The 19,563-nt window shown below is 41.0% G+C and overlaps 1 protein-coding gene across 4 annotated transcripts in view; it reads right to left on the reverse strand.

Moving 5' to 3' along the window:
• The window catches only part of kcnab1a (potassium voltage-gated channel subfamily A regulatory beta subunit 1a), a gene marked incomplete at both ends in the record, with an annotated part of 179,998 nt that overhangs the window by 41,725 nt on the left and 118,710 nt on the right, over window positions 1-19,563 (reverse strand). For all 4 annotated transcript variants that reach the window (XM_079825788.1, XM_079825789.1, XM_079825791.1 and 1 more), the window contains one exon: window positions 17,317-17,360. In XM_079825788.1, coding sequence (XP_079681914.1) covers window positions 17,317-17,360 — 44 coding nt within the window. The remainder of the gene's footprint in view (window positions 1-17,316; window positions 17,361-19,563) is intronic.

Raw genomic sequence — 19,563 nt, forward strand, 5'->3', positions numbered from 1 at the left:
GCAAACTCCAGTCCACATTAGTGATCTTTCAGGTTCTTTATAAAATTGGTGGGACAGATTACACTATGGCGAATATATATATTATATATATATATATATATATATATATATATATATATATATATATATATATATATATATATATATATATATATATATATATATATATATATATATATACATATATATACATATACATATATATATATATATATATATATATATATATATATATATATATATATATATATATATATACACATATACATATACATATACATATAGCAGGATAATCAATTTAAAAGGCTATTATTTACCTAGCTGTTGAAGTCTTCGATGCAGACAGCGTTTTAATCTTTTGTTGGTAGGCTATAAATCAAGTGTAACCTTTACTAGATGATTCGTGTGAAGTTTTCAACCCACTCCTGTACGTCCTTTACATAATCATCAGACAATCTCTGTGAACCGCAAAGCCGCAAGATGAGCGATGAAACAATAGATGGCGGTAACGTGTGATTTTAGTATGTGATCAAATAAGAAGAAAACACTGAGCTGCTTCAATGCATTACAGGCTCGTCAAAACACAAAACCGAATGTCGCAGGCAGCGCGCGTGCTCTCTCTCTCTCTGCATGCATACAGGCGGTGCACATTTTTTTCACAGATGCAGATACACTAAGAGCGGCGCGGCCGTGTGAAAAAAAATTTCCCCCCAGGTTTTCATGGGAAGTAGCAAGTCTTCTCGAGTCAAAAGGCGCAAGTCCAAGTGAAGTCACGAGTCATTGATGTTAAAGTCCAAGTCGAGTTGCAAGTCTTTGTACATTTTGTCGAGTCGAGTCTGAAGTCATCAAATTCATGACTCGAGTCTGACTCGAGTCCAAGTCACATGACTCGAGTCCACACCTCTGAAAAGTGCTCCAGGGAAGGAACAGTGGAGAACCGGCCACAGGGTCATGAAGGACCAGTGGAGAACCGGCCACAGGGTCATGAAGGACCAGTGAAGAACCGGCCACAGGGTCATGAAGGACCAGTGAAGAACTGGCCACAGGGTCATGGAGGACCAGTGGAGAACCGGCCACAGGGTCATGAAGGACCAGTGGAGAACCGGCCACAGGGTCATGGAGGACCAGTGGAGAACCGGCCACAGGGTCATGAAGGACCAGTGGAGAACCGGCCACAGGGTCATGGAGGACCAGTGGAGAACCGGCCACAGGGTCATGAAGGACCAGTGGAGAACCGGCCACAGGGTCATGAAGGACCAGTGGAGAACCGGCCACAGGGTCATGAAGGACCAGTGGAGAACCGGCCACAGGGTCATGAAGGACCAGTGGAGAACCGGCCACAGGGTCATGAAGGACCAGTGGAGAACCGGCCACAGGGTCATGAAGGACCAGTGGAGAACCGGCCACAGGGTCATGAAGGACCAGTGGAGAACCGGCCACAGGGTCATGGAGGAACAGTGGAGAACCGGCCACAGGGTCATGGAGGAACAGTGGAGAACCGGCCACAGGGTCATGGAGGAACAGTGGAGAACCGGCCACAGGGTCATGGAGGAACAGTGGAGAACCGGCCACAGGGTCATGGAGGAACAGTGGAGAACCGGCCACAGGGTCATGAAGGACCAGTGGAGAACCGGCCACAGGGTCATGAAGGACCAGTGGAGAACCGGCCACAGGGTCATGGAGGAACAGTGGAGAACCGGCCACAGGGTCATGAAGGACCAGTGGAGAACCGGCCACAGGGTCATGAAGGACCAGTGGAGAACCGGCCACAGGGTCATGAAGGACCAGAGGAGAACCGGCCACAGGGTCATGAAGGACCAGTGGAGAACCGGCCACAGGGTCATGAAGGACCAGTGGAGAACCGGCCACAGGGTCATGAAGGACCAGTGGAGAACCGGCCACAGGGTCATGGAGGACCAGTGGAGAACCGGCCACAGGGTCATGGAGGACCAGTGGAGAACCGGCCACAGGGTCATGAAGGACCAGTGGAGAACCGACCACAGGGTCATGAAGGACCAGTGGAGAACCGGCCACAGGGTCATGAAGGACCAGTGGAGAACCGGCCACAGGGTCATGGAGGACCAGTGGAGAACCGGCCACAGGGTCATGGAGGACCAGTGGAGAACCGGCCACAGGGTCATGAAGGACCAGTGGAGAACCGGCCACAGGGTCATGGAGGACCAGTGGAGAACCGGCCACAGGGTCATGGGCGGCCGAGGCTCATTGATGCACGTGGGGAGCGAAGGCTGGCCCGTGTGGTCCGATCAAACAGACGAGCTACTGGAGCTCAAACTGCTCAAGAAGTTAATGCTGGTTCTGATAGAAAGGTGTCAGAATACACAGAGCATCTCAGTTTGTTGCGTATGGGGCGGCACAGCCGCTGACCAGTGCCCATGCTGACCCCTGACCCCACCCAAAGCACCAATAGTGGCACATGAGCATCAGAACTGGACCACAGAGCAATGGAAGAAGGTGGCCTGGTCTAATGAATCACATTTTCTGTTACATCACGTTGATGGGCGGGTGTGTGTGTGTGTCGCTTACCTGGGGAACACATGGCACCAGGTGCATTATGGGAAGAAGGCAAGCCGGTGGAGGCAGTGATGCTTTGGGCAATGTTCTGCTGGGAAACCTTGGGTCCTCCATCCATGTGGATGTTACTTTGACACGTATCACATACCTAAGCATTGATGACACCATGTCCAGCCTTTCATGGAAACGGTATTCCCTGGTGGCTGTGACTCTTTCAGCAGATAATGCGCCACCACAAAGCAAAAATGGTTCAGGAATGGTTTGAGGAGCACAAGTTTGAGGTGTTGACTTGGCCTCCAAATTCCCCAGATTTCAATCCAATCGAGCATCTGTGGGATGTGCTGAATAAACAAGTCCGATCCATGGAGGCCCTACCTCGTAACTTACAGGACTTAAAGGATCTGCTGCTAACAGCTTGGTGCCAGATACCACAGCACACCTTCAGGGGTCTAGAGGAGTCCATGCCTCGAAGGGTCAGGGCTGTTTTGGCAGCAATAGGGGGACCAACGCAAGATTAGGTCATAATGTAATGCCTGATCGGTGTATATTAACTAATTATCTGTTAAGTATTATATAATGTTTGTTAATGATTTATTAATGATAGTTTAAAAAAAAGTTAAAGGGTAACACTTTCTAATAACTAACTTACTAACTAACTATTTAAACTATATTTTAGTAGCATTAGATGCATTAATATTCATATTTAAATCAACACCCTCTCAAAAAAACTCCACAGGCCTTTGCTCAAAATCAAATAAAATTCACCAGATAAACACCTTGAACTTTCTCTCTGGTGGATTTCATCACAATTGTGAGCTGATGCTGCCAGATCAGGTAGGACCAGCACTGCCTCGTGAAATCACTGTTCTGGTACACACCAAAACCGGCATAGGGATCAAACTCTTCCCTCTCTAACCATCACAAAAAATACACTGTTGAACTGCACTTCAAGCCCGTCTGTTTAACCTCAGCCTGAGGGACGCGATTACAAGAGCTGCAGGATGACGAAATTCTGAGGTGTTTACAGAAATACACGTTTTTTCATGAGTGACATTTTGAGGTGAGTTTGATTCCTCCTCAGGGTGTGGGAAATGAATCGAAGGCCAATGTAGGAAAGAAATCAAACGTTTCTTTTGTTGTGTGTGTGTGTGTACATTAGAGGCAAACCTGGAAGTTACTTCGCAACTACATCCAGCTGTCAGAATCTCTCTGATTCATCAATGAGCAGATTGCAACAAGTAACAAATAACCTGGGAAAAGAAGAAAAAGTAAGAGAGAAGGGCTGAAAGAAATATGGGGAATTCGATAAGTTCTTTGCTTTCATTTCCGCCCATCTCATTAGCCTTGATTGCTCTGCATTAGGGAATTGCCATGTTTGTTTTGTGCTCAAACAGACCTATTGCTACAGTCAGGGCCGGCCCTGACCAATTTGCTGCCCTAGGCAAGATTTTACTCGGTGCCCCTTGTATCAAGGTTTAGCACTACATTTTATATGATGTCCAGTCCATTCTACCCCATCATTATGTTCATGATATTATTATTATTTAATTTTTTTAAAAGGCTGATGATAGTTAAACTATACAAAAATAGCATCTACGCCACATTACAGCCTAAACACAAATAACAAGTAATTGCATCTAGCATTCATGCACAAACTATTGAGATCTAGCAAAAGTGTTTGTTTTCCAGTAGATGGCAGCAAACTTCCACTAATATGCACATTCATGTTTTCACCATGAATTAAACTGAGAAATTTAGATATTTAATGTGAAATTTACATAAAATGTTGCTATTTTAAATAAACCTGTATATAAATATCATTACTAATTTCGGCAAATACTTTTTAAAATGTCCATATGTCCCCTTAAAACTGCACAACTGTAGAATAAAAACATTAGGCTATTAAAAAAGTGATTTTACATGCGTTTAACAATCAGATATAATTTTTTTTTGACAAAATACACTTTCTGTGGCCACTGGAGAACCCAGAAAACTTAAGGTAAAACTGGAATTAATTAGCGTACATTAGTATTTTACTACTATAGCCTACAATTAAATAAACTGTTCATTCATTACACCACTTTACCTCTGTCTTTACACTGCAAAAAATGTTCTTCTTATTTAGTTTTTTTTTCTTGTGTCCAGTCTAAACATCAAAAAATTCTTAAATCAAGATGTATTTACTAGTAAAATGACATTAGATAATTTTGTCCTTGTTTTCTGGGGGGGGGGAATCAAAATGAAGTGAGTTTTAGCTTAAAACTAGCACAATTATCTGCCAAATGGGGTGAGAAGAATTATCTTATTTCTGTTTGGGACAGAAATAAGATTTTAATCAGAAACAAGATTATTTTTCTCACCCCATTGGAAGATAATTTAGCTTGTTTTAAGCATGAACTCACTTAAGAAAAAATATTATTTTACTTATCTAGTAAATGCATCTTGGTTTAAGAATTTTTAGATATTTAGACTAGAAACAAGACAAAAATACTACATAAGAAGAGCATTTTTGCAGTGTTTCCCTTATCTTGCCTGCATCAGAGGGCTTCTGTTTTTTATGACACTACATTTCGGTAATCCGTCATAAATTATCAGGCAACTTTCACCGTGTCTACACCTGGAGCGAGCGGCCAAGCACCCTAAAAAATGAAAGCAATCCTGTCTACTCTACATTAGGTGCTGCGAGAGGCGACGCGACACAACAAATTCCATAAGTTAAACTGATCGCGCGTTATATTTCTGACGCACTTCAAGTAGCTCGGCGGGAGAGATTGATGAGGCGGACCGGGAAGAGGCGGGGGACTTAGTTAAGGTTTTTTGCGCTTTATTTGGTCATATTTCAAATTAATATGAATAAAATAGTATCAGTAATACATTTTGGCGCCCCTATGGATGAGTGGCGCCCCTAGCATTTGCCTATTCCGCCTATGCCACGGGCCGGCCCTGGCTACAGTACATCACGTATCTCAAACATGATCAATAATACGGGCACGCTGACAACCTTGAGAACGTTTCCTGTACAGTGACATATAACTTGCTGTTTAACCGGCGCGCGTCATTAGAGAAATGAACTAATCAGGATCGTTGAACTAATGCTGCGTTCACTCCATATCATAATTACCGTAATTATGTGACATTCTACTCTGAGATGTTCAGAATGAAGCTTTTCTATGGTAACACTGTCAGTGCCTAAATTAATCTCAGAGAATTTGAAATTTTACAAGCTGGAATCTCATAATTATGGTAATTATGCTAATTCTGGCTTGACATTAACTTTTTTGCTCTCCAGTCACTGTGGCTCGTGGTTTTCCAAAGTTACTAGCCACTCAGCATTTTCACTGACCACAACATTCACACCTTGGCGGAAAAACGGCCACATAGATATTTTTAATATCATCTCATAATTAATAAACCTGCTGTCACTTTAAGACCTGACGCACAGATCAATTACACTGTTACACATGCGTTTTCTTTCTCAACTGTTTATTTTCACTTAAAACAGAACGGACTGTGTTTACGTGAATACTCACAGCATTTTGACATTATTTTGTGTGTTTGACTGTTTAAAGGTGGGGTAAGTGGTATTTCAAATCTGCTTTAGTAAAGTATCTCGGGCCATGGACCAAAACAAACTTGTAGCCAATCAGCAGTAAGGGGCGTGTCTACTAATGACGGGTAGAAGAGATCGCTCAGTGCACGTCATTATTCAAAAGACATGACACAGGCGAGTGATGACAGAAAGAGAGAGATGGCAGATAAAAAACAAATGTGGAAAAAGTCTGTGGAACAAAAGAAGGCTTACTCAAGGAGCGCTAAGGCCTGCAATCGGACGCCGAGGTTGCTTTCTTTTTTCTCGATAGGCGAGTAACATTGGTTTTGTTTTGTTTCACAGAACTACTAAATGCCGGCATTTGTCCGGCTCTGTCGCTTGCTTGTCCATTTGCAATTGTATCATCGTTCACTTCAGCGATGATAAAGACCCATTCATTTTCTGTTTCAAGCGCCAGTTCCCAAATGTGTCCGAAAAGTAAGACAATAACACCTAATATACGTTTGTTTCCTTTGGTTCCTCTTTTCGTGATCGATATAGCCCTCTAATCTTGTCGTATTTGTAATATGTTTGTTAGTTGGTCTGTCGTGTTCGTGCTGTCAAGTTGCTCATGAGAACTGTGTTTGTGTTTTTGGGATGTAAGGGATGACTTTTTCACTGAACATTCGACCTGGATTATCATAGTAACACACATTGCTTTCACTTATTGATGACATCATACCCTTGGCCGTCTGGCACAGCAGATTCCGCTATAGCCGTTGCCTGGGTTACGTATGTGTGTGGGGCGGAGCTATCAAAATAGGGGCGTGTTTGTTTTGGTGATTTAAAATCAATATCGGTTATCAGAATGCACTTTCAGTGAAATAAGCAGCCAAAAAGAACTCAATTTAGTCCTTAGAGGCAGCTTTATGCAGAGATAGCAAAAGTACTGATCCCGTACTCAAGTAGAAGTACAGATACTTAAAAAATGAAGTGTTAAAAAATACTCTGGTAAAAGTAGAAGTTATGATTTAACTTCTTTACTCAAGTAAAAGTAACAAAGTACAGGCTTGGAAATTTACTTAAAGGGTTAGTTCACCCAAAAATGAAAATTCTGTCTTCCCCTCATGTCGTTCGACACCCGTAAGACCTCCGTTCATCTTCGGAACACAAATGAAGATATTTTAGTTGAAATTCGATGGCTCAGAAAGGCCTCCATTGGCACTGTACACTCTCAAGACCCATAAATTCAGATCGCGTGTCAAACCGCCAAACTGATGAAATCACGTGACTTTGGTGATTCAAACCGCTGAATCGACTCACTGATTCATAACGCTTCGAAGCTTCATGATGCTGTGTTTTGAAATCGGTCATCACTATATAAGTCGTTATTTAGGGTTGTTTTTGCGCACAAAATCTATTGTCGTCGCTTCATAAAGTTATTGTAGAACCACTGTAGTGAGATGGACTTTGTAACGACGTCTTTAGTGCCTTTTAAGGGTCTTGAGAGTGAACCGTGCATTGTGCCAATGGAGGCCTTTCAGAGGCATCAGATTTCAACTAAAATATCTTCATTTGTGTTCCGAGGATCAACCGAGGTCTTACGGGTGTCGAACGACATGAGGGTGAGTAATTTAATGACAGAATTTTCATTTTTGGGTGAACTAACCCTTTAAGATGCGTTTTGGTCGATCAGATCACAAGTTTTGAGCTTGTCTAATCTCCGCCTACTGACCTAACGCGTAAACATGGGAAGCGCACTAGCCAGACGGGATGTAAACTTTGTCAACTGAGGAGCCCAGTTTGGTTTGAAGAGGAAAACGTACCAAGCACAATGTTCTCTCACTATTCCTGATTTCCAACACATGCTGGTCTTGTGTCTGTCAGAGCAGAAACTAAAGCTGATGCTCTCTGTGTGTTTCTCCGTCATCTCCGGTCGCGTTCACACCCTGTCCTAACTACACGCGACGCGATAAGATTCCAGCGACAAGCAACTTGTCTCATAGAAATACATAATAAAGGCTAGATGTCATCACCGGCGGCCATCTTGTCACAGGCGAGTGATCTGAACACAAATACTCTTATCTCACTGAAATCTTGATGGATTTACAAAAGGTTTGGTTTCACACAAATGTTAATTTACGTGGCTATAATTCTGGATGCTTGAACAAATTATTAATAATTTTTCATAAGTATGCAGTGTCATAACTACATCTCTGACGTTTATAACAAACCAAACAGAAAATTGGTAGAAAATTGAGCAAGTTATGGTTATTTAAAAAGTGCAAGCATCATGAAAACACAATGTTACGAGGGAGCGAGCTGACTGTGACAAGATGGCCGCCAGGTGCGGACGTCGACCTCCATTGGCCAGCAGCGCGGACGAGACATCTAGCCTTTATTATGTATATCTATGACTTGTCTGTCCACACCAGAGGCGACGCGATTACGAGATGCGACAAATCAATCAAAAACCACAGCCAATCAGAACAGCGTGTGGGCGGGCTCTCGCGCCAAGTGCACGGCACCAGAGATTAATCTTGACGGCACTCGCAAAGAAATGGATAATAATCAAATTCACAAATATTACACCATTTAAAGGGTTACTTCAGTGATTTAGCATTAGGCTTTGTATCAGTAGAAACCGGTAGTATATTCAAATTATGGTACTTTCCCCCCTCATATCCCCCTGAGACGAGGTCTTACGGGTGTCGAACGACATGAGAGTAAGTAATTAATGACAGAATTTTTATTTTTGGGTGAACTAACCCTTTATAAAGTATAAAAGTAAAAGTAGCCCTGCGAATGACAACCATTTTTTATGTAAAGCTACCTGGACCACACAAAGGTTAGGCTACTAGAGTGCAAGCTGAGAAACTTATGTGGATTTGGAAAAATATGCCATTGCCTATATTTTAAATGAATGTCTGCCAATAGGCCTAAAACTTTGAACATGGAGTGCTAATAATAATAATAATAATAATAAGTCTCACAATTTTTACAATTGAAGTGCTATAAAAGTTAGAGAAAATTTGATGGTGAATTCTTGAAAGCCAGCAGTTCGTGGTGTTTTGGTTGGCACAATTTGCCGCACATTCGCCAGGAGTCATTCTTGATGCCTACAATCTCAAACATCTCTCTCAGATAAGGCCAAGGATGATTGGGAATGTCTTGCTGCTTGTCTGCTTGTCTTCAATAATGTTGCTGCCGTCCATTCTACATGCTAATGTTACCGCCATCAAGCCGCAATGATTTCCCGCGAATCTGTTAAGACGTCTTGTAGTGGTGCGTCAAGTGCAACGTATATTCCCATCTAATTAGATTGAATTCGGTATTGATGATGCAAAAAATAATAACGTTAACTCCACTGAAATTATTTGAAACTAAAGTAACGAGCCAATTTTGTAAAATGTAAGGAGTAGAAAGTACCGATATTTGTGTTAAAATGTAAGGAGTAAAAGTAAAAAGTCGACACAAAAATAAATAGTAAAGTATTCTTCTCTGGCTTTATGTGAGCGCACTTTGGGTGTGAACACAAAATCTGCGAGTAAAATTATGCACAATACACGCAATCCCATGAAGAAAAAATGCTAACAATATTCATCTGAGGCAGGTTTGCGTGTAACTCGCTATAGGAAAGAAAGAGCTGCTGGTGTTGTATTCAGTGGAAAACGAGTATTGGAGGAGCTTCAGATATTTCCATATCGATATGTAACGAAAAATCTATATTTTATATGTTAAAATCTATATTAAAATCTATATGCCACGTTGCACTTAGTTTATTATTTCAGATGCCTTTTTAAAAGACAGTTACAATTCAAAAATGTGTACATTATATATATAATTCAACCTGCCAAAGTTGCTAGAGACTATGTTACACGCCACTGCTGAAATACACACGCATTTGGCGGGTGTTAATGTCAAGCCCTGAATGCACCTATAGTGTCTAAAGACGAAGTTTGTGACCCCAGGTGAACTGCCCAAAGCCTTTCCAGGGGTTATCAGAGACTACCAAACCTTTCAATCCAATGCCACTAAATCACAGAGAAATGACTAAAGAGCTTATATTTAAAGCTGTTTGTTTTGAATAACTATCTCATCTGACGTGCTCTGCAGTGTCATGGAGCTGTCGGTGTACTCCTGCTTCCCCTAATGCAGTTTGGCAGGACCCGCGGTAGGCAGTCGTCTCTGAGCGGGCTCCCTGCCTAAACATTGGTGTAGCACCACCCGTTTTGTGCACTTGTGGCATTATGGGAGATAGCCAGTTGGCAGCATGCTGACCTTTGCATGAGACGGCTTCCTGGGCGGCTGCCCTCAATTTTGCTCATATAAAAATTCTCCCTGGACACATACCTCCACCAACTCCAACTCCAACTATCATCTTCACCCAAGGAATCTTCTCCTGCAAAATTGATTTATTTTGGCTTACAACAATTAATGAAATAGGTAAAGCAGAATTGTGACAAACTAATGAATCGTTCATTTTTGTCAACTGTCAAAGTTACTTTAGGGGTGTGCAATATATATCATCAATGATAATATCATGAATGTTGTTTTCACCATGTGCAGTCTGACATTATCGAGTATGTTCCTCACTTTACAAAAACACACCTAGAGAGTGCACACGTGATGTAGTCTAGTAGGTTATAGTGCGCTTACGCATTGTGATTTAGTCTATTAAAATGCTTTTAGAATGCAATATTCAAGATAATGGGCAAAATACCTCTGTATGTCTTATAACATTTAGTATTTAATAGCATTAATAGTTAATCAATATCACAGCGCCTCTAGCAGTTCAAAATGCTTACGCTACGTCTGAAGACATTGCACACCAGTTACACTCGTTAGACGTAGCGTAAGCATTTTGAACTGCGAGAGGTATTACAGTTTTTCCGTAAGTTGAATATGGAAGGCGATCGGCCGGAAGCTAGATCATTTACTTTATAAAGTTTTAAATATGGATATTTTTCGTAAACAAACGCATCGATTCACTTCAGAAGGCCTTTACTAACCCCCGGAGCCGTGTGGAGCAGTTATATGATGACAGATGCACTTTTATGGACTTCAAATGCTTCGTTCCTGAATGAATCAGCCGTTTGTATGAATCGTTTGAATGAATGAGTCAATGACTCACTCATTAGGACAGTCAAATGCTTCGTTCCTGAATGAATCAGCCGTTTGAATGAATGATTCAATGACTCACTCATTCAGACAGTCAAATGCTTCATTCCTGAATGATTTAGCCATTTGAATGAATTGTTTGAATGAATGATTCAATGACTCACTCATTCAGACAGTCTAATACTTCGTTCCTGAATGAATCAGCCATTTGAATTAATCGTTTGAATGAATGATTCAATGACTCACTCATTAAGACAGTCAAATGCTTCGTTCCTGAATGAATCAGCTGTTTGAATGAATTGTTTGAATGAATGATTCAATGACTCATCAATTCAGACAGTCAAATGCTTCATTCCTGAATGAATCAGCCGTTTGAATGAATCGTTTGAATTAATGTTTCAATGACTCACTCATTCAGACAGTCTTAAGGCCTGTACACACCGGGACGAATATCGCGCGCGCTTATTGCCAGCATTTTTCGTGACGTTTTTCGGCGCGTCTTGAGTGTTCACACCCAAGCGATTTTCACTGGCAATGCGCCGAGTGAACGTGCACATTCTGTAGATAGCGCTCCCGGTACACAAGGTGGTGCTGCGGCACTTTACGCTTCTGACACTCGCTTGTAACACAGAAGAAGAAAAGGGACAGTATTTACGTGCTTGCCAAAACCACAGATATATTATGTCTATCGCCAAAACCATTCACACACTTTTTGCTAACTGGCAGACAGACAGCATTATCAGCTCATTTTCTTCTTTGTCTACTTACTACTTCTTCGTCGTATCAATGTGTGCTCGGCAAGACCGTTTTGTGCTTGAGCGCCATCCAGTCGTGTTTTACTGTCACTTCAGCAGCTCCAGGCACGTGAACAAAAGTGCCGATCTCATTGGTCGGCCAGTTTTTAACGCGCCGCGTCAAAATAAAAAAACGAACCCGAGGCGTTTTTTTTTAAAAATACGCTTTTACGCCTGCCGTTTTACGCGTCGGTATGCACACTCACATTGGCGCCCATTGTTTAGTCAAGAGGCTTAAACGTTGGCGATAAACGTGCAGTGTGAACAGGCCTTAATGCTTCGTTCCTGAATGAATCAGCCGTTTGAATTAATCATTTGAATGAATGATTCATTGACTCACTCATTAAGACAGTAAAATGCTTTGTTCCTGAATGAATCAGCCGTTTGAAAGAATCGGTTGAAACTCTTAACTCACTCATTAACAGTGACTCGCTGCCACCTACTGGTGGTTTTAATTTCACATTTAGAGATCTTTTCATTAAAAAAAATCATTTCAAAATATCAATATTCAACGTTTTATGTTTAAAAAATCTAAACATTATTTCTGCATTAGTAACAGCAGGTTAAATGCATTCATGTCCCTCTGAGCTCATTAAACAGTCTCTGTAAAGGATATAAATGCCACTTCAGATTCAGTTTCCTCTGCATTGCAAAGATGAATTTTGTTGATACTGATTTCATTTGATTGGTAACAGCTCTGTTGTGTCTTATTATTCTAATCTAATCTGATTAAATGTAAGAATTTACCCCTGGTTTCACAGACAAGGTTTAAACTAGTCCCAGACTAAAATGCATGTTTGAGCTGTTTAACTGTAAGTAACTTATATATCATAAAATATGTCAGTGCCATTTTTTTGTCTGAAGATGCAAACCATTAGTGTTTTTTTTTCTTTCTAAGGCATGTTTATAAAAGCTACTTAAATGTTCTAATTGAACTAAGGCCTAATTCTGGCTTAGTCTAAGCCCTGTCTGTGAAACCAGGCCTTTATTCGCTTAAAAAAGGCTTTATAAAAGGTAAAAATGCCCATGCGGTAAAAATCTATTAAATCTTATTGGAAAAGATGATTTGTGTCACTGAATTTGTGAATATAAAAAACTTTAGGAGTCTCTTTCCACAGCAGTCCTAAACCTGACAAGGTACCAACAATAAACACACTCCGCAAAATATCGACTTATTTCCATTATCGATAAAATCCCACCCCTACTTGAAAGAAGCATTGTGAATATGTAATATTTATATAAGTTATAGTGTTTCGTTGAATAAGGCTGTGAGGTGAGTCTGTTCTTTTTCCTCCGAACAAACCCACACAGTCTCTCTGCTGCACACTTAACCTGCCGCTTTCTATATTTAACTCATTCTGTTCCTTCTCTGCAAGAGAGTCAGATATCCTTTCTCTCTCCAGTGTTTGATTTGAGGAATCAGAGTTACATAAAAGATTCTCAACTTGTTGTGGAGGCGGACAAGGCTGCCCTCTCACCTCGACCTGTCTGGTGTGCTCTGCTGTCAATACAGACGTGACACAGCACATGAGCCTTCGATTTGTCTCACAGAGACTTGACCATGACTAACACATGCTTTAGGACATTTAGTACTGAAACACCTGTGCTGTTCTCAGTCAAGTACAATCTGTATGCTTCCACTGTTAGTCATCTCAATGAAAAAATCAGATGGAATAGCTTCATTTAAAGGACTGCCAGTATGGAAGTACTGAATAGTTTTGGAGGGTAAAAAGACGGTACAGAATGTTTTAGAGTGGTGACATCAGACTTCACATGCACTTTAGTTAAAGCTGCACTATGTAACTTTTCCGTCCGCTAGAGGTCGCCTGTTCAAAACAAAGGCGTAGTTCGATGACGGCACATTTGGGCGCAGAATCTTGGGACATGTGGTCTTCAGCTCACAGCCGGTGGGAAAGAATCGGGATAGGACTCGGGCAGAAATCATGTTGATGTGATTATTAACGTTACTGTAGTCTGAAGCAGAGCAGGAGCGAGTGTTGTGGAGCTGAGGAACCGCTGGGGCGATTGTTAATAAGATGAACGCAACATGCCTCGCGAGCAGCGGGACTTTTATTATGGCACAGTCGCCGGCGCCACTTCCGCTCCTCCGCTCATGAGTGTGAGGAAACGCAGCTCTGTTGATCATATTAGACACATCTGAGTGTGTTGATGATGTGATGACGTTACTCTGTGCGTTCTCTCAGCGGCTGCTATGACACTTGTTCACACTGCAAGGCTGAACGATATATCGTTATCGTATCTATATCTAGATATGAACTTTCAAGATATTACTATCGAAAAAAGCAACGATATAGATGATATAGATTTCCCCTCTCCGCGCTCGCCCTGCATACAACTCTGGCAGTCACAACAAACATCAGCGGCGTTTCCATGGTGACGCGTCATTGCTTGTCACGTGACACACCGCAGCAGCAACAGCACTGAATGAATGATGCTTTTCATTCTGCTTTTATGTCATTTTTTCCTTTTTTATTCAGAATATTCACAAATGTGTTAGCTATGGCATGAAATATCTGATATTCCGATTGTCAAATACATGCAAGTGGAAGTATATTGTTGTTTAAACACCTTTATAACGATGGCGTTAGTTGAGCTGTATGCGCGATGGGCGCCGCCGTGTTAGTTTGTGCCGCAGATGCAGTTCAGAGAATCGGATCTGTTGGATTTACAACCTCTATGTTTACAACACGGGAATTCATCCACTTCTCCCGAAATACTTAAAAGTAAGTGGCTGGTGAACTGGGAATAGAATAGAGTAAACATTGAAGTTACTTACACAATGTGTATCTGATATGAATAAAACGTGTCGAATTATAATGGAAAGGATTATTATTACCTCTTCCATAGACATCAGTGTGTATTTTACAAACTCTAAATGTATTGTTTTTTTAGTACTTATGTGAATTTATATGTTTGAAATATAAATGTTGTTGCACTTCAATGCACTTTCAATGTTCCACCAGCTGCTGCATTTGTTATTTATTGTTAAAGCAGAGCTGCAGTAAAAGGTTTGATTTGTAATTTATTTTTTGGTAATTTATGTTAATGTTGATGACTTGTTCTTAAAAATAAAACTATACTTTCCAAATTTTTTGTATTATGATCTTTTTATTTTTCTGAGAAATGCTTGGTTTTCACCTAACACGTAGTCATATCGTATTGTATCGATATCGAGATATCTGGCATGAAAATCGAGATATGAAATTTTGTCCATATAGTTCAGCCCTAGTGAGAGTAAAGTGTTTCTGCAGAATAAAACAGGAAACCGAGGGGAACGCAGATCTGACGCAATCGACAGGCCACGCCCTCACATGTCCCGGTTCCTCGGTTAAAATAGCAATTTCTCACGATTTACAAATAGTTGGAAACATTTGGGATATTGTAAGTACTCAACTGAACAAAATATATAACACTGGCCAAGTGGTTTTTGGATATTTTACATTTTATATAGTGCACCTTTAAAGGGATCCCCTGGTGTTAAGACTTGTATGGCTTAATATAACATAAATTATGTCTCTTACTGAAATATGTAGTAGAAAACCCATGAAAGATCTAGGTTATTTAAAAAATCCATTACATATTTGGACGTAGAATGGTTGCACTCGGCAACCAACTGGCGCTACCCATAGCTATATTTTACCACAATACAACTCGAAAAATGTTTCAGAGTTAAACAAAACCAATTAATTGCGTTGTAATTGCATTTAAAACTCACTAAAAACACATGTACACGAACTCACACACTCACACCAACAGATCGGCGCGCACACACACACGCTCAATCAGCTGTAATGTTATACATGAGGGTTGACTTGTCAACTGGCTCCGATTCGGCAGGCCAGCACTCTCCCTGGCTGAATCCGAAATCGCCCCCTATACCCTTAAACAGGGCATTATTTGGGGGACCGCCATTTGTAGTGGTGTCCGAAACCATAGTGGACGTTATTGAGTGCACTCATTCAATCCCACATTGCACCGCAATGACGAGTGTACAGCCGATGTACGCTCAACGGCAGTCTGAATTTGTTGGTGTGTGTGTGAGTTTGTGTGCACGTGTGCTTGAGTGTGTTTTAGATGCAATTAATTGTTTTTTTTTTAAACTCTGAAACATTTTTCGAGTCGTGTTGTGGTAAAAATAGCTACAGGTAGCGCCAGTTGATTGCCGAGTGCAACCATTCTACGTCATTGAACGCAAACAAAATGGCGCCGCCCATTGTCCAAATATGTAATGGATTTCTTTAAAATAACCTAGATCTTTCGTGGGTTTTCTACAACATATTTCAGTAAGAGACATAATTTATGTTATATTAAGCCATACAAGTCTTAACACCAGGGGATCCCTTTAAGTGTCCAATTCTCACTATTAACTAGTTGCTTATTAGCCAGCATATTACTAGGATATTGGATGTTTATTAGTACTTATAAAGCACACATTAATGCCTTATTTTGCATGACCATATTCTACATCCCTTAATCTAAATTTAACACCTTAATAACTATTAATAAGCAGTAATTAGGAGTTTATTGAGGCAAGAGTCATAGCTAATAGTTAGTTTATAGTGAGAATTGGACTAAAAACAGATGGTCATTTTATATTTTCATAAAAATCTGCATGCTTATAAATCTTAGTGATCTACTAGATTTTATAATCTGCATTTAGCAATGTTTGTCTTGTGACAGTATCATAACAGCCCTGCCACCCACCTGTTGCACACATATGATAGATTTATTCTGGGGTCTGTCACTTTTTTATTGACAGTAAGATGGAAATTGTTGGAGGGAGAGAGAGAGAGAGAGAGAGAGAGATAGAGAGATAGAGAGTGAGAGAGAGAGAGAGAAGAATGTGATCATGACCAGACATGCGCGATTCAAACCTGTGTCTCCTACTCGAGCCTCGCATTTCGAGCTATTTATCTTCCTGGATAATTTTATATTTAGTAGCACGCATACACTTTTAAAGACACACACACACAGGCATATGGAGTCCCTGTAGCGTTGGCCTGCTTCCCTCTGAAAGCTGAGTCTGCCTTTTGTCGTCTCTGAGGAACCGATGCTGACTGGCCCACTCCGGTTACTGAAGTTCAGCTTTTGTAATTGCATTCTTATACCCCACAGTCCTCCTATCCCAGACATCAAGAGCCAGATTGTGTGTGTGTGTGTGTGTGTGTGTGTGTGTTTGTGAAAGCGAGAAATTGCTAGAGAGAAGTCAGCGTGGTGTCATGATTAATGAACTGTTAAACCACAAACTGTGTCTGCTGATACTGCACCGAACACATACAGCATGTGGAAATATCTGCTTTGATATAATGCAACACTCACCCAGACCAAGGCATGATACTCTCAATCCAGATTTCCCAAGGTTCCTAGAAACAGAGAGAGGAGGGAGAGAGAGAATACAACATTTATATTAGACTGAACATTGGTGTCATTCTGACTTCATGGAGCTAAACAGTGAATGAACTCTGGAAAACTAGCATTGCTATTTTTGTTTCATTGGAGATACTTTTATAGTGTATATATATATATATATATATATATAGAGAGAGAGAGAGAGAGAGAGAGAGAGAGAGAGAGAGAGAGAGAGAGAGAGAGAGAGAGAGAGAGAGGCCTATTCTGAATTAGTTTTCCATATTTTCCATTTTCATTTCAATATAAATTTTCAGATCAATCAGAAACATATTACAATTAAATCTGCACAAAATGACACAGATGCACAATGTACAAGTGAATTTGAACTTTTTATCTGCTAGTAAAAGTGTAAAGAACATCCACTGAGGCAAGTTTGAAGAACCCATGTGCAGTTTATTAACATAAATGTAGACAAAATGTAAATAAACAAAGACTTGAACCATGAACTAAACTCACCAACAGCGGTTACATGAACAAAGCTAGTCAAGAGAGGGCTATATATACACACAAAGACACACCTGAACACAATGAACCAATAAGAGCGTGACACATGAACCGAGGGAACCCTGATCTAGGGAAGCACATGACATGATCACATGATAATGGAGTCGCATGACAATCAGGAACTTTATTATGAAAGCTATAAAATAAAGACATAAACAAAACAAAAACGTGAATCAAAAACTAAACCGAAGATCAAAACACAGATGGAGTCCATCAACACCCCAAAGCTTCACAGTCCTAGAGTTTATCCTGGATCGACATCTCATTCAGTAACATTAGACAGTTTTGATTTATATGCTGTTTAATGTTGATGATCCCGTTATTTTACATATGAATCTGCTGACATATGATATCGCTTGTTTCTGCTTCTTCTTCACATGTGTTTTGATCCAACACGTTCTCACTCACGACAACGCTTGGTCAGGACCCCTCTGCTCCATGGATTTCAGTTGTTTACCCAATGCGTCAGATCAAGACGCATTTAATTCTTTGCATTTGTTAAAGTAGACATGATTTTATAAATATTTATAGGCTACTTTTATATTTGAGCAACTAACCCCACTCCTACCCTAAATCTACCCACTTCTCAACATTCTAAAACACGTAACAGGCAAATAAAAGTACACTCACAGGTTTTTATTGCAAAAACTGACCAAAAACAGTATAAAAGAATTAACTTGTGTTGCGTGTCTTCTGAAGTCATTCGATATCTTCTTGTAAAGAAAAGAGTTGATCTTAATGTTTTAATCGCTGAAATGATGATCCCGCCGCTCCGTGAACGCACACACTCGGTCATATCTCATTCAAAAGATACACCCGACCCTTTAGCATGAGGCAAATCTTTCAGAAGATTTGTCATAGTGCCCCCTACCGTATAACCGTGAAAACACGGAAAATTCGGTGTTTGGCAGGGAACAAGTTAAGCAACCAGACCAGTAGATGGCAATGTCACTTTTACCCCTTTTCCACCAAGGCAGTGCTAGAGCTAGATCAGAGCCAGAGCCTAGTTTCAAATCGGTTCTTTGTGTTTCCACACCCAAAGCCCCAGCTCCGAGCCAGAAAAAGTGGTTCTTAAGTAGCACCAAAACATTGCTGGGCTAGAACAGGGCTAGAAGTAAGAACCGATTACGTCAGGCGCTGGGGGCGGAGTCAACAAGACCAACACAAACTTGAGATCCGCCATTGTTGAAATAGCAGCTAATGGAGCTAACAGCTGCTGCTCGTTTGTAATCTCCGTCTATACAAATTACGGCGAACTGCATGAATGCGTTGGATTCGCTGTGTTTTCGTTGTGTTTTGATGCCGATGTAGGATCGTAAAACCATGTGAATCAATAGTAACGCAACGTTTGCATTGTTGGTGGAAGGCTTGTTCGCAGCGGTGCTGTGCAGACCGATCGCCGTATGATAACGAGTCCAGCGAGAGCATACGACTCCTTATGCTTCTGATTCACTCATGTGTTTTTTTTATATCATACGTGGATCGGTCTACGCAGCGCCGATGCATCTCGAACAAGCCTGGGGTGTTTGTGCTTCCCGCTGCCCAGGGTTGCCAGGTTTTCACAACAAAACCCGCCCAATTGCTACTCAAAACAAGCCCAATCGCGTTTCAGGGGGGCTTCCCCGGTAAAAATCACATTTAGGGGTAAAATAT

This window comes from Gobio gobio, assembly GCF_949357685.1.
Source record: "Gobio gobio genome assembly, chromosome: 9".
NCBI classification, from domain to species: domain Eukaryota; kingdom Metazoa; phylum Chordata; class Actinopteri; order Cypriniformes; family Gobionidae; genus Gobio; species Gobio gobio.